Raw genomic sequence first — 15207 nt, 5'->3', positions numbered from 1 at the left:
TGAAATTAGATGCAGGTTTCTAACCAGAGGAGTCAAGTTCTGGAAGAGCCTTCCAAGGGAAGCAGTGGGGGAAAAAAACCTAGCTGGCTTCAAAACTGAACTTGATAAATTTATGGAGGAGATGGTATGATGGGACATCCTAGTTTGGCAATCGAGTGATTTTTGATTACTGGTGGTAAATATTCCAATAGCCTGTGAAGGGATGTTAGATTGGGAGGGGGGAGTTCTGAGTTATTACAGAGAATTCTTTCTTGGGTGTCTGGCTGGTGAGTCTTGCCCATATGCTCAGGGTTTAACTGATCACCGTATTTGGGGTTGGGAAGGAATTTTCCTCCAGTGCAGATTAGCAAAGGCTCTGGGGTTTTTTTGCTTTCCTCTGTAGCATGAGGCATACCGCACTTGCTGGTGGATTCTCTGTATCTTAAAGTCTTTAAACCAGGGTTTGAGGTGTTTAATAACTCAGTCATAGGTTTATTACAGAAGTGGGTGGGTGAGGTTCTGTGGCCTGCGTTGTGCAGGAGGTGAGATTAGATGATCATATTGGTCACTTTTGACCTCAGAGTCTATGAGTCAAGTCTTATGCTTCCCACAAGACAACCCTTCCAAATTAATACTGTTAAAAATAATACTTTTCATCTGAATAGCATCTTTCCTCCTGTGGGATCCTAAAGCACTTTGGAGACTGGACAATATTACTGCCAGGCTTGCACCTCTGGCAAGTAGAGTGCACAGTAGAGGAGGAAGGAAAATTCTGACCACGTACATCAGAACAAATCCTCTATACTCTTACAAGAGTGCTCTGAGATCTTAACAGCCACACAGAGCTATGGTTCTGACAGTCTCGTCCAAAAGGTCCGGGAACTAGCCTATTCCGTTACTTGCTTCAGAAGGTAAAGGGCAAATCAACACTTCCGGGGAGTGAGTGAATAATCAGGGCTCTGATCCAGCAAAGCACTAAAGCACATGCTTTACTTTAAGATTGTGAGTAATTCTCACAAAGGGAATACTCCCGGGTGTTAAATTAAGCATGTGCTAAAGGGTTTTGCTGGATTGGGGCCTAGTTAACTAAGTCTTCAAGGACAATTATGTCATTTATTGACAAGTGAAGTAAGCAAGACAAGCCACTTTTATTCTTTAAACGTTGTTTTGTCATAATCATGAAATCTTTGAATTACAGGACACTCTATTCATTTCCGTCAGCTACTGCTTTCTTAGAAGGAACTTTGGTATGGACAGAAAAAAGTGAAATATATATTTGTATATGCAGAAAACACGAGATGCACTGTTAAATCTAACACAGTGCCAAAGGATCACAGCTCAAACTGTCCCACCCATCCCTTTGTTTCTCTAATCATTCTGTCCAGCTGAAAAATAAAAGAATTCAGCTCTAAGGAGCTGTCTTGCTTACATTCCATTAAGGAAAGTGAAGGGACTCTTGTTTGGGCAGTGAAAGGTGTTTGTTACTCTGGCTGTTGATTGATTTGAGCCTGGGCTCACACTCAGTGAAGTCACTGACATAATTCCCAGTGACCTCAATGGGAATAGAGGATCAAGCCCTGGTTTCTGACTGGGACATACATTTCTACTGGAACAATTATACTGTGCTCCTAAACCAGGCCAAGAAAGCCCTGCACATCTGCCTTGTTATATCAAAAACAATTACTGGGTCAGATCCTCAGCCAGTGCAGATCAGCGTGGCTCCATTTACGTCATCAGGACTACAATGATTGACACAAGCGGAGGATCCAGCCCATGGTTTAACAAAGCAAGAGTACAACACAGGTTGGGTGTGATCTGTTGGGTTTCTGGCACTCAGCAGTTCGCTTGATCACATGTGGTTCAATTTGTGTTTAGCAGACAAGTGCTTTCAGCACTTCAGTGTGTCAAAACAGGGAGCCCCAGATAAGCATGGCCCTTTACTAATTTTTTTTCCCCTTCTTATGTTCCCTCATTCTCCCTCAGTCCCAGTCTTCCTGGCTCTTGTCCGACAGGAGTGAGAGCACTGGACATTACCTCAACCATTCCCAGACCCGCCCGGAAATAAATGCACTGCAGACCAAAGGAAAACTTGGTTTCTTATTTTCCAATTCATTTTCTCTCTCCTCTGAGGAGCAACGTGAACATATAACAAACAAGGGGGGAGATCCACCAAGGTGAGGCATGCAGTCTAAGCTGTGCCCATGTGTCATCTGAATTTATGTACTCCAGCTGGGCTATATACTCCAGTGGAGGTCTGGCAGTGCTGCTTTCTACTTTCCTGTTGGGAGATGACAACATTTGGCTGTAGCCAGTAGTGTTAGGTTACAGCTACTGGTAGAAGTTGCTCAAGAGATGCATTGAATCAGTGCTTCCAGCAGCTGCCATGGTCATGCCCTGTCCCCAGCCTGCCTTACCCTCTTTCTTTAGAGGACTCCCCAGAGTGAAGACTGCAGCTTCTTTATACTGATGCAAGCCTTCCCTTGCAGTGGGAATTCTCCCACTGCGGGTCTCCAGCATAGTCTATATGGGCAGAAATCAGCATGGATCTTGAGCTAACTCTTGGCCCACACTTAGTTCAATTAAACCAATTGTGTCTGGATGTGTTAAGGATTAAATGTACACATTTTAAATATGTGTTATGGGCACTGAGGGTGCCTGCTCATTATTCCTGCTCCCTACCACACACACCTGCAATCAATAAGAATCTTAATTGGATATTTCAAGCTGCTAAAAGTGTCTGTGAATTCTCAGATTAATTTTAAATGGAGAAAGTCCTACGGGTAAACCTGCCCCAAGTGCGATGGTGGATTGTTCCAGTCTCGTAGAGTTCAAAAGCCAGATGGTATTGTATTATCCTAATAGAATAATACCAACCTATCTCTGGTCCCAGGTGCGAGGACTTCAGAGATCCTGCTGAGGACACGACAGCACATCGACCCAAGTGGCCAACTTCTTCGCTGAGGTTTTTTCTGGGTAGATAGTCCTGCCATTCAGAGGTACTGAACGGACCATCTGACCCATGGATCATTGTCACATTCACTCTGTCCCGGAGCTGGCACAGCAGTTTCTCTGGACTGAGTTTGGCAGTATTCCTTTGCCCATTGTAAGTCACATTGTACTTGTTCATGGACAGGTAATTCATTCTGACCTTTTGCAGCCTAGGTATGAGATTCTTTGATGAATTGTCCTCATTCCAGACATTCACATTGCCCACTTTTTTCTTGGGCTTTGCCTCTGCATTGTTTCCTGGAGCTGTTGGAGAGAGGCTGCCCTTTAGTTTACTCAGTTCGCCCAGCAAAGCAGCAGGTATCTGGTTGTTCTTGCTGACAGTTTTGCTTGAAAGGACTCTGGAGAGAAGTGTATGAGCCCTGGGAATCTGAAAACTTTTGCTTTCTGTTTTGAAGGGAACGTCATAGAGTTTTCTTGTTTCCTTCCACAAACAAACAGTCAGAACCACAAGCAATAACAAGAGTACATACATCATTTTTTTCAATAGATTGATGTGAACCATTATGTATGGTGCATCAGAACGAGGTGATTAACACAGGGCAGGATGCTGAGCCTGAAAAAGAGGGCAAGAAACAACTAGTCAAAAGGAGCATGGGGGGTTGGGTGAGGTGGGGGGAGAGGGGGACTAGGAATATTTTCCAGATTTCTCATTCATCTAAAGGCCTGATCTAAAGCCACTAACAGAAATGGAAAGACTTAACTGAGGTTGGATCAAGTCCTAAAGTCAATATTAACCCAGGCATTTGAGTTATCTGAGACACCTCCCCCAACCCCAAATCCCTGTATTTCCTTCTCCAAAGGTAGATAAAAACAGCAAATTTCATGCCAGCTTGGGTGAAAATCCCCAATTTGCTTTTGCTTTTTTTTTTTTTTTTTTTTTTAAAGTAGCTAGTTAATTTCTGATTCAATATCACCAGCAAATCCAGGGTCAAGGCTCCCTGTCTGAATCTATCCCTGGTTCTTGTCTATGGTCAGAAACTACCATTTCAATAACAAAGCTTGTTTAAAGAACACTGTGGAAAACCTGAATTTATAAACATCATGCGAGTTTCAAGATAGCTGCACTGAAACCCTACTGAGCTCATAGGAAACTTCTACCAATCTGGAATTGACTGACTGCACTCCCAACCTTATTAAATAGCTGGTTGGAGCCAACAAGTCTATGTTAGGGTTTTGTTTTGCACCTTTTTTTATTCTCAAAATGCTCTTGGTTCGATATTGAATTTAGGGTACAATACAGGATATCTGGGGAAAGTGAGAAAGCTTTCTGCAGCACAACGTGCCAACAAATGCAGAACACCCCATTCAGCAGAAAAGGGAAAACATTATGAGCAGCTGCATGGAGGAGGAGGTGAGTTTGCTCCATGAGTTTGTCATGATGCAGAGGCAAAAAATTAACTGCAGGAAAGCCCAGAGGGCAGTTCGTTATTCAACCTCTGGTCAAAGCCAGTGGAGTACAATGGGACAGGTGTAAAGGAAGACGTGCTGGCACTCTAAAAGCAGCCATGGCATTTACAGCAATGCATGGTGCCTGGACACACGTAGACAGTACAGGTGACCAGAGTTGCCAGCTCTGTACATGCCAGTGCCCTCAGGTGTGTTGCTCTAGCTATGTCTACATTTAGCTGTGCTGCGGTAGCACTTCAATACAGCCATAGATGGGGTTCTCCTATCCCATTAATTCCTCCAGCTCCCCACGAGGTGGTAACAAGGTTGACAGAAGAATTCGTCCATCGATCTAGCACTGTCTACATGGGGTTAGGTCGGCTTAACTATGTCACTCAGGAGAGTAGGTTTTTCACATCCCTGAGCAACACAGCAGGGTCAACTTAACTTTTTCGTGTAGACCTGGCCTGGGAGCATGAAAGCAGTAAAGAGATACTAGAGTGGTGTGATGGGAGGACTTGGAAAGACTTCCAACGACTTGGAACTGCTGTGCAGAGGAGCTGGGCCCTGGCGCCCCACCCCCATGCATCTGTATTGGACTATCTGTCCCCCAGGGGGAGATCAGTAGTCTCCCCATCTTGCAAATCAGTGCAGGGGGATGGTTTCCCATTCCAGAAGTGCACAAGAGTTGGAGGAGAATTAGCAACCCATACACACAGGGCCCATTACTACAGATCAGCATGTGGAAGCAATTTTTCTGGCGTAGGGCCATAGGTAGGGCTTATGTTCTTCAAGATTTATTAATTTCATTTTTCAAAGTTTATTTTTAGCAATTTTTGAGTTTTATGTAGCATCCTAAAACAGGGGAGGTTCGGGACTCTCTCTGTATTTGCTGTAATGAGTGTAGTATAGACTCCAATGAGTTGTAGTATATACAATACAATATACTACAATCAGTTGTAGTATATACAAGGAGTATTCTCTTCAGAATGTTTCCTAATGTGCTTTAATGTAGTACTATTCCAAAGGGCACTATGTTAAAGCACAATAGGGAACCATTAGTGCACACCAGCAGGGTCTACATGGACCAATTAATGCGCAGCATGTTAGCGCACTTTAGAAATCATTCACCCATAACCTGCATTACTGCTGTGCGTAGACATGCCCTTAGATACAACTAACCATTTTTGGTGTTTATTGGACAGACACTGGGTTGTTGTTTTTTTAAATTGGGGGTGTTTTTATCGGTGTTGATCATTTAAAACCGAGTCAGAAGCTGTAATTATAGAGTACAGGCTCCACCTACGCTAGAGTGAAAAGGTTTAACACTTGAAATACAGGCCATCAAATTTTGGCCTCTTGGAGCCAATCTTGTACCTCTGATTGAACAAACTCAGTCTCCTCGAGTTTCAGCCATTTGTTCATATTTCTATTTCTGTCATCTGTGAACTCTCAGAGAAAGGAATGGAGCCACTTAAAAGGCAAGTGATGGTATAGACTGAGCCATGGAAAATGGATCTGCAAAACTAGGGCCCAAACATGCAAAACTTTCCTTGTGTATGTTTTAGGGCTGGCCTGTCCTACAGAGTTAGGTGGCTTACCTACATCCCTCAGGGCTGTGTAAAATTTCACACCCTCTAGAGTGTAGTTAAGCTTGTTGCCCTAGCTACCGCCTCCTGGAGAGGTGGATTTTACTACAGCGACAGAAGAATGCCTTCTGTTACTGTAGTAAATGTCTACACTACAGTGCTGCAGCTGTGCTGCCATAGCATTTCTAGTGCAGTAGAAGCAGTCACAGTGAAATCAGTTTTTCACATGAGTGAAGACTACTTGAGCTTCTATAGAGCTGATCCTGTGTCCCCTAAAACCAACAGGAAATTTGTCAACTTGCTCATAGGAGCAAGCCTCTATGAACTTAACATTTAAGCACTGTGTAGCACTCTACACCCTCAAAAAGCTGTCCAAATGTTGACTAACTAAAGCAGTGGCTCTCAACCTTTCCAGACTACTGTATCCCTTTCAGGAGTCTGATTTGTCTTGCGTACCCCCAAGTTGCACCTCACTTAAAAACTACTTGCTTACAAAATCAGACATAAAAATACAAAAGTGTCACAGCACGCTATTACTGAAAAATGGCTTCCTTTCTCATTTTTACCATATAATTGTAAATCTACTGGGATAGAAATATTGCACTCATGTAGTATACAGAGTAGTATAAATAAGTCATTGTCCGAATGAAATTTAATTTGTACTGACTTCACTAGTTTTTTATGTAGCCAGTTGTATAAGTAGGAAAATACCTAGATGAACTGATTTACCCTCTGGAAAACCTCTGTGTATGCCCAACAGTACATGTGTCCCTGGTTGAGATCCACTGAACTAAAGGACGGTTATACCAATAAAGACAATGAAATCTATGATCAGACTTCAAACTGAAGTCTCTGTATTATATGAAATGCTAATGTATTTGTTACCTTTTGTTGGCTATTACTTGAGTTAGAGCAACCCCTGTTCATTTTTAAGTATCTGCAGGTTTTTTTAATGACGATGGTAAGCTGCGTTCTCTTACAAATCCAGCACATCAGATGAGAAGATTTCTAAAAAAGGTCACAAGCCACCTGAAAAAAATGAGAACTTTATTAGAGAAATACCAAATGGCACAGGGCACCAACAAGGATTTTCTTAGGTATGTGTTGGAATCTTGCAGAGAGAATTCTGATAGCCAGACTTGGCTACCTCCAGCAGCAAAAAAATATTAATAAAGTAAAAAGGTTCCGAGAGCTCAAATGTCTATTGAAATGAACAGGAATTGTTCAAACTTTGCCTGTGACAAAGCAAAACATCTTCTAGCTTTCTCAGTTAAAAAAGACCTAGAGTCTCACAGTCAATTTTAGAGACACCTCGCAGTTTCCATGTCTCCTTCCCAGCTTGGGTAGCAAGGCTATTACATTGTACACTGGTGTCATTTTAATCTCCTAGAGAGCATATGTTCTTGGTAAATCTGACGTGAATATGTGATTGTATTTTTAAAATCATCCAGTTAAACAGTGGCCTTATGAGTTTCTTCTGCGTCTTAGGCACTTCGCTTTTTGCTCTGCAAATATCTTACTGCAGGTTCTCTGAAATAAAGTGTTCTTCTTGCTTTATTTCTTCAGCACAAAAGCAACACCACCAAACAAACATGAAGAGTTATGTGCTGGACAGTCTTAATATTAGTTTTCACAAGAGCAGTGTTTTGTAGTTAAGTCTCATCCGGAGGCCCCATTAGACGAGAGTCCCATTGTACCTACTGAGTGCTGTGCAAACACTAGCCTAAAATAAATCATGTCCTGCTTTCAAAAAAAAGATGTGGGGGAAGGAAGCCACTTACAGGGAAAGTGATGGAAGGAAATTCAGTGAAAGAGAGGGGGAGACTTTACAAACCATTATGGCCTTGCAAAAAATTACACATATGCTTAACTTTACATTTACATTGAAGTCAGTAGAACTACACACATGCATTAAGTACACGTGTAACTGTTTGCAGGATAGAGGCCTAAATTATTAAAACTTCTTTTAATGTCAATAATCAAACAAGATTAAAAGAAAGTGAAAATAGGCAGATTTGCCATACATGTGCTCTCAGCCCACAGATTCAGTGGTTAAAATTCAAACATGTCCTCACTTTCATTAAGGAACTTTTAATCACAAGTGTTTGTTGTAACGTGCTTCAATAGGACATAATGTTATTTGCCTTTATTGACAGTCGTACATTAAACTAGCCTTTTATTAAAATCAGTTGCATGAAAGATTTAAAGGACATTGTGATCTTAAAAAATGTCCTTCAGTCAGGGCTTTTTGTTTGTAAACCTGCTATTGTTTCAAGTAACATAAAATTGCAACAGATTAAAGGAAAAAATATCGATTTCATCAGTTTGTTTGCTCTGAGCACCTTGTCCCTAATCAGTTTCATGGTTTCCCCTGTACTGTTGGTAGGCTCCAATTCTGCAATCAATTATGCATATACTGAATTATTCCTGTTAGTAATCTCACTGGGTCAAATCTCCTATTGTTTGTGTGGACCTTCTGCTCAGAAAGAAGGGAGCGAAAATCATTTACCAAGTAGGAAAAATGTGGCTGTAAAACCAAACGAGTTGTCAGGGGCAAGAGTAGTACCTAAAACTATACACTTTTTTTTTAATCGACTAAATTTCCAGGTTATGGTGTCCATTTAACACACAAAGAATCTCTTCATAGCTTTTGCCCTCCTCAACCCAATATAAACGGGCACAGCTCTGTTGACTTCAGTGGACCTATGGCAATTTCCCCGAGCTGAGCCTCTGGCTATTGGTTTTGTAAATTAGTACTAATTTATTATTAATCTTTTTGCATAAGACGGGACACAGCATTAACACAACCCACAGAAGATGGAGCTCTGAATATACCACGACGCTGTGCATAAAGCAAGCCAGAGCACTGACAAGAATACAGTGACACTGTACAAGGCCTGCCACGAGGTTGGCCGTGCAAGGTGTTCCTGGGCTGTTTTACAGTTTGACTTGCTGTGTCATACTGCCACAGCTGAGCTCCACAGAGGTGCTTGACATGGTTCCCCCCTTGATATAAGCAACATGGAGCTGCTGGCAGGGTGTTCTGTGTGCGGGGGATTTTGATTTTGGAAATCCCTCCCTGCCACAGCCCGGATCTATCAGCCTTGCAGGCCTGCTGTAAAACCCATCCTCCCTCTCTCCTCTCAGACTTCTGAGCAGGGGGTGGGCTAAGAGGATCAGGGGCAGTCTTTTATACTGTCTTAATATACTGGCATCTATTGATGCTGTTATATCTCAGGGGCAATAAAATTTCCCTGTTACTTGTTTTTAAGTGTGTAAAGGGCTGTATCTTTTGGGTCTAACCATTAAGTGGGACTCACTGGAAGTCCCTTTTATTGCTATGACATTCTTTAAATAATTTACATTTTCCATGGTTAATGTTTCCTAAATTTCTTCAAAGCGTTTATTTAACCTAGGGACATCCTTCCATCGCTTTTCAATTGGCTGTGATTTCATACAGGATTGCAGATAAGAGACGCAAAACTAGTTTGGCATTTAGCTTGAATTTTCCCTTGACTGGTAGATATAGGTCATATAGAAGCAGAGTCTCTACTAAAAACTTAAGTTCATAGGCACCTTCACAACTTGTTTGAACTCACTCTACAGCCTGTTCCCTTCCATGCAGGGTAACCATCCAGGCTGTGTATGTTTTGGGCCTTCCCCAACTATCTGTCCAGTAGGAGGTTGCCAATTCACATTGAATGGGAAACCAGGTGCTTAGGAGGATTTTAAGGGGTTCTATAAAACAAATAAGACATTGTTCTGTTTTGTAAACTAGAAAGAGAAGTAAGCAAACCATTTAAAAAACAGACACTGCTGAATCACAGAATGTCCTCTGTTCATTTATTTTCACAAGTGTGGGCTAGTATTAATAATACTTCCTGGTGTACTGATTTAGTATATTTTAAAAATCATGTCCTAACAACATCTGATTTTCCTAGATCATCCTGCTACTGAATCTGCTCTGGCAAGTGGGAAGAGAACCCTTTTTCTATGTAAATGAAAAAAAAATGTGCAAATTAAGGTAGTGCAGATGATCGATGTTCTATTTACACATTTGTAGATAAAACATTTTTAGACACACAGACAGTCATTCATACACCACAAGGGTAAACAAATTCACTCTTATAAGCAAAACTCCAGAAAGAATACAAATGTCATAATGATACCCCTTGTATCAACAGTGCAAAGGTCAAATAGTACAGTGAAATAGCTATTTACAGCAATAATACAAGATGCTGTCTTCAAATCTATTGACATCTGTCAAGTGATTATCAAGGGTCAATTTCTCAAAAGCAATGGTGCACCAATTTGTCAGCCAACAATGCTAAAAATGTAAATACTCTAGGGTCAATTCTTGGTCCTATGCACAAAGCCTGAGTCAAAAGACTTCGCATGATTCTCCATGGCATTCAGGGAGCGAAATCCTATTCACATGCTCAAACACAGGCATAAATACCCTGCTCAACTGAGATCTTAACCAGCAGATCTGCAGCTGCCCACCTCCTCCCACACTCAAAATGCCTTCATGCAGCACAGGGACAGCTTCATCAAATATCCCACTGGTTTATAACGGTAGGTAATACCAATCTTAACCTAGGCCAATCAGTAGGGTGAGAGGCTGCCATTGGTGTTCCACCCCAGAGATGGACAGATTTTCCTCAAAGTTCTTGCTGCCATACATACGCGAGAGTCTGAGAAAAGGTGCCCACGGCAAATGTTGGGGTGGGTTTGTTTGTGGTTTTGTTTGTTTGTTTGTTTTTTTTAAACAGACTATTTGATAACATCTGGGTTTCCCCAACAGTTAGTTATCCAAGATGAGCTACTTATCTAAGGGAAGAATAAAGAGAATTGTTAGTGTTGTGGAGGCCTACGTCAGCAGACCTCAAAGATGTGAAATAGGTTAACTGGAAAAGAGTGTTGGAATTTGAAGGAGAAGAAATAAGAGGGGAATAAAATGGAAGGGTGAAGGTGACAACCAAACCATTACGTTTAAAGATGGAGGAAGAATTAGGCCCCCCAAAATAATCATATTAAATCCATGTCTGCTCTTCTATATATTCAGAATTCCTCCACAGGAACATGGGCAATGAACTGGCAAATGCTCAGGCCCTCTCTAAGTAAGCCATGCCTGTGTCACTTTTGCAAAACTGATGAGGTAACTTTGGTTTTGTGATTAACTGTGTGATAAGGGTAGAATGGAACATGGGAACACATTTGCCAATGCATAGGCATTGTCCCCCTGAAACAGTCAAAGAGACATGAACAGTGGTGTTTGATCCTATTCCCGGCAGATCCAGTCAATTCCAATAGAAAACACATCCCCATATTTCCAGTTCTCAGAACTGAACCTTGAAAATGCATAAACGAGGCATGTCAGTTGATCTAGCAGACTTATACTGCTTGTGAAAAGCTCAATGATGCATGAAAATAAACAGCACATTTAAGTAGGTGTTTCTAATACTACCAAATAGAATCAAAACCAGATGGACGGGAGAGTGGGGGGTGACTTGAGTTTATGAGAAGAGCATGGCTTAATTTAAAATGAGAAACATTAGACTGACACTGTTATCTATTTTGCTTTCAGGAGAATAAAATGTTCCATTAGCTTTGCATAAATTGAAAAACAGGTGCCAGGAGAGATATGACAATAAGTCCCAACTGAAAAACAACTGTTAGAGAGCAGAAGAGGAAGATAACTCCTAATTAGAAAACAATTAAGTGTCAAACTTAGAGGGAGATAATGAAATCAGTGAGGCCATCATTTCTGGTTGTGTCAGCATCTCCTTGTCTATTTTCAGAGGTTTAGATCAGCTCACATGTGTGCTCTGGAGGGGAACTTGGCCTTCAATATAGCAACATCTTTTTATTTTTTTGCCAAACCTTTTTTAAAAAAGTTTTTTACTTTTTGTAAGCATTCAAGTAACATCAGTAAACAAGCTTTGCTAGGATACCCCATGAGACTTCATTTCCAAAACTGGCCACTAAAATTACATGCACAAAATGATCTACAGTGCATCCCATTTCCTATTTGGGACCTAAATCCTCAGCTGCTGTAAATCAGGATAGCTGTGATGAAGACAATGGACAGCCTACACCATCTGAAGATCTAGTCCTGAATGCATAAATCCTGTATTTTCATTTATAATTAAGCATGGGCTTTAATGTAAAATGTTCTGATTTTAATTGGTTTGCATTACGTTATTTAAATAAAGAAATGTTGTGTTTATTGCAGAATCAATTCAAAGACATAGAATCAGGAAATAAGTTCATTTAATAGCTAAGGTACATACTAATAGCAATTAGTGGAAGAAAATAAAAGATCATTTGTCTGACAGTATGCCTCTATTTCTGAGAAATAGATTTCTCTCTCCAAAACAGGAACTCGAGATTCCTGTCTCTATTCCTATCCACAGAGAAACTCATTTCCAAGAATACACTCATACAGAAAACTGAGCAAGAAAAGTGGAGAGTCTTGCTCAGAACCAGACAAATAATCAGGGCTCAGGAATTCCTGACTTTCAGCCATGTGCTCAGTCCACTAGGCAACACTACTGCTCTAACAATTACTGAACCTAGAACAACTGAGCTCCCCATTTTGCATGCAACAACAAAAGTTATTTTCTCTCTCCGTAGTACCTGAATATTGGTGAGATGGAAGTAGAATAGGGAGGACATTATAGCACGTGTCTTTGGCTATGTACACACTACAGCTTACATCGGTATAAGTTGTGTTGTAAATTCACACCAACCTAAACACCAGTGTGGACAACACTATGTTGGTTGAAGAGCTTCTCCCGCTGGCAGAGCTGCCGTCGCTTGCAGGGACTGGAGTAATTAAGTCGACAGGAGAGCTCTCTCCCAACAGGTCTGAGCATCTGCACTAGCAGTGCTACAGTGATGCAGCTGCACCGGTGTCATGTAGCTGTATTTCTTTAGCTCTTCTGCAATACAGGCAGCTCAAAAAACTTCACGTAAAAGAAAAACCTTAAGATGTTGAAAGTTTGGATTTGGAGGTTTGTTTGTTTTTTTTTTAAAAGGAGTTTGATCTTCACAGAGTGAGTGTAATCAGTACATTTGGTCAGCTTGCTTAGTATGTTCTCTTTGAGCAGGATAACAAACTTCAGCTGGTCAGGGTAAGTAGCTATCAGAGAAAATAATGTAGGCTGTACTGATATATCTGCTGATAACTGCTGTGATCTTTCATTTCACTTATTCCCTAGGGAACTGATGTTTAATATACTTTCCCACACTGACAGACAGATACAAGTCAGAGAACCCACTACTGAATGCAGAATTTTAGATGTGTATTTCATACAGTGGGGTGCTAAACATGTGAGGAGAGAAGCTTATATGAGTAAAGGGAGTTTAAAATTTAGAATGATTTAGCTATGCTGCCCAGCACTGTGAAAAATTCACACCCCTGAGCGCTGTAGTTAACCCCCGGTGTAAACGCTGGAAGAATTCTCCCATCGGCCTAGCTACCATGGCTCAAGGAGGTGGGTTACCTGCATCAACAGAAAAACCCCTTCCATTGATGTAAATGCTGTGGCACCGGTGTGCTCAGAGGGCAGGCACACCCTAAGTGAATTTCTAGTACTGCAGTAAATTTTCATAATGAACGTTGACATGGGCTGTCGTGGCAGTGCCAGGCAGGGAGACAGATCGGGTGTAGAGCGGGGCTCCAGGCTGGGGGCAGTGTAGAGGCTGGGGGACAGGGCCTTGCAGCGTTCAAGCACTTCTGGCATCTGACAGAGTTTAGTGGATTAACAGAGCTACCGTGGGAGGTTTTTGAGGATTATCAGTAAAATGCAGAGCGCCCGGACCCTTAAAAGTGATTTTGGTAGGATGGTGGGTATTTGAATAACACATCAACAGTAATATCAGAAGGCTTAATGCCTTTTCCTTATTTTGTCTGAAGCACCAATCAGTGTGTTTGGTCTTATACAAGCCATACAAAAATACGGCCCTGCCCCAATTGTTTTACAGTCCAAGGCCCATGCTGTAGTTTAATTATGGACTATGTTTTTGTGGAGGCCGTGGGGGAAAGGGGCATGGGAGGATGAAGAGGAGAGAAGCTGCTAGAGGACTTCTGGCCAAATCAGTCTGAATTCCTTCAGGGACCCTGGGGCAGTGCTTGACAGTGTGGCAGCTCGGCAGAGAGGTTGCAGCATGCATTTCCCCTTCACACTGGGTCTGTGGCCCCGACCGACTGATATAGAGGAAGGGAGTGGTCAGGCTGTGATCCCCACCTCACTCCAGCACCTTTTGGGAGGTTAATGCTTGTCTCTATGCTTCCTGACTAGTTTGTGACAGCCCTTGCTCAAGGATCCAAAGATTCAGGCTCTTCATCCTACTGCTTTCACATGGAGCCAGCCACAATCTAGTCCTTAATTAGTAAGAAATATAGATCAGACATACAGTGCCACAGGAATACCAGAAAACAGCCTACTCATAAAGTATGGCTCTTAATTACACATGTGCTTCTTTCACTGGTGGATTACCACACCTACTGATCACACAGTTCTAACTGATGCACAGTAATATAACTTTCACCTGGTGTTAACTGGCACTGCTCCATTACAATGCAGCTTCGTTATATGAAGACAGCAGAGCCTGCAGAATATTTATTATTAGTGACGATGATGCATGAGAAGGACCGAGCTCAGCTTGATTCCCAGAACCCAGCAAGAGTTTGAAGGACTGGTACTTAGGAAAGCCTTCAGTTTACTTGCAAGTATTATGCAGAATCAATGAGAGGACAGATATGGAACCCCATGGTTTCACTTTACAAATACTCTTCAAAGTGGCATTTCATTTAAAACATACACTTCCTCTTTTTCAGGCAAACCAAGGAATTCCTTTCCTTTGTGGATTCAAAAAAGAAATGGTTGCTCATTGTTTTAAAAACTCAGTTAAAGACATATTTACTTTTGTTTTCCATTCAGGTAGCTAGTGCAGCAGAACTTGGCGGAATAGTAGAGGCTTTCCCGATCTTCCCCTGTATTCAGTCAATTTCAAATTGCCATTAAAATGATGGCAACTGCTAGGTCTACATTGTAAGGGGATTTTAAAAATTCAAGGCAGAACCACTTCTTAGCAATCATTTGCCTTTGCTGGCAGTCTGCAAATTAATCTTAAACACAAAATCATTCAATTATTTTATTAAATCTTTTAATACAGTGAATACTTCATTAGTCATTTCATTTAATCATGTTTCCAACTTTTCTTACATTAGCAGTTT

At 41.5% G+C, this 15207-nt stretch overlaps 1 protein-coding gene across 5 annotated transcripts in view; it reads right to left on the bottom strand.

Moving 5' to 3' along the window:
- The window catches only part of ST6GAL1 (ST6 beta-galactoside alpha-2,6-sialyltransferase 1), a 94984-nt gene that overhangs the window by 23645 nt on the left and 56132 nt on the right, over nt 1-15207 (bottom strand). For all 5 annotated transcript variants that reach the window (XM_067538907.1, XM_067538905.1, XM_067538908.1 and 2 more), the window contains exons 2-3: nt 6849-6992; nt 2854-3541 (exon numbers count right to left, since the gene is read on the bottom strand). In XM_067538907.1, the coding sequence (XP_067395008.1) occupies nt 2854-3490 (637 nt within the window). In that variant the 5' untranslated portion in view covers nt 3491-3541; nt 6849-6992. The remainder of the gene's footprint in view (nt 1-2853; nt 3542-6848; nt 6993-15207) is intronic.

Source organism: Emydura macquarii, unplaced genomic scaffold (genome assembly GCF_026122565.2).
Source record: "Emydura macquarii macquarii isolate MOO-44397 ecotype Brisbane River unplaced genomic scaffold, CSIRO-AGI_Emac_v2 contig_499, whole genome shotgun sequence".
NCBI classification, from domain to species: domain Eukaryota; kingdom Metazoa; phylum Chordata; order Testudines; family Chelidae; genus Emydura; species Emydura macquarii.
This window is presented reverse-complemented; position numbering and strand designations above follow the sequence as displayed.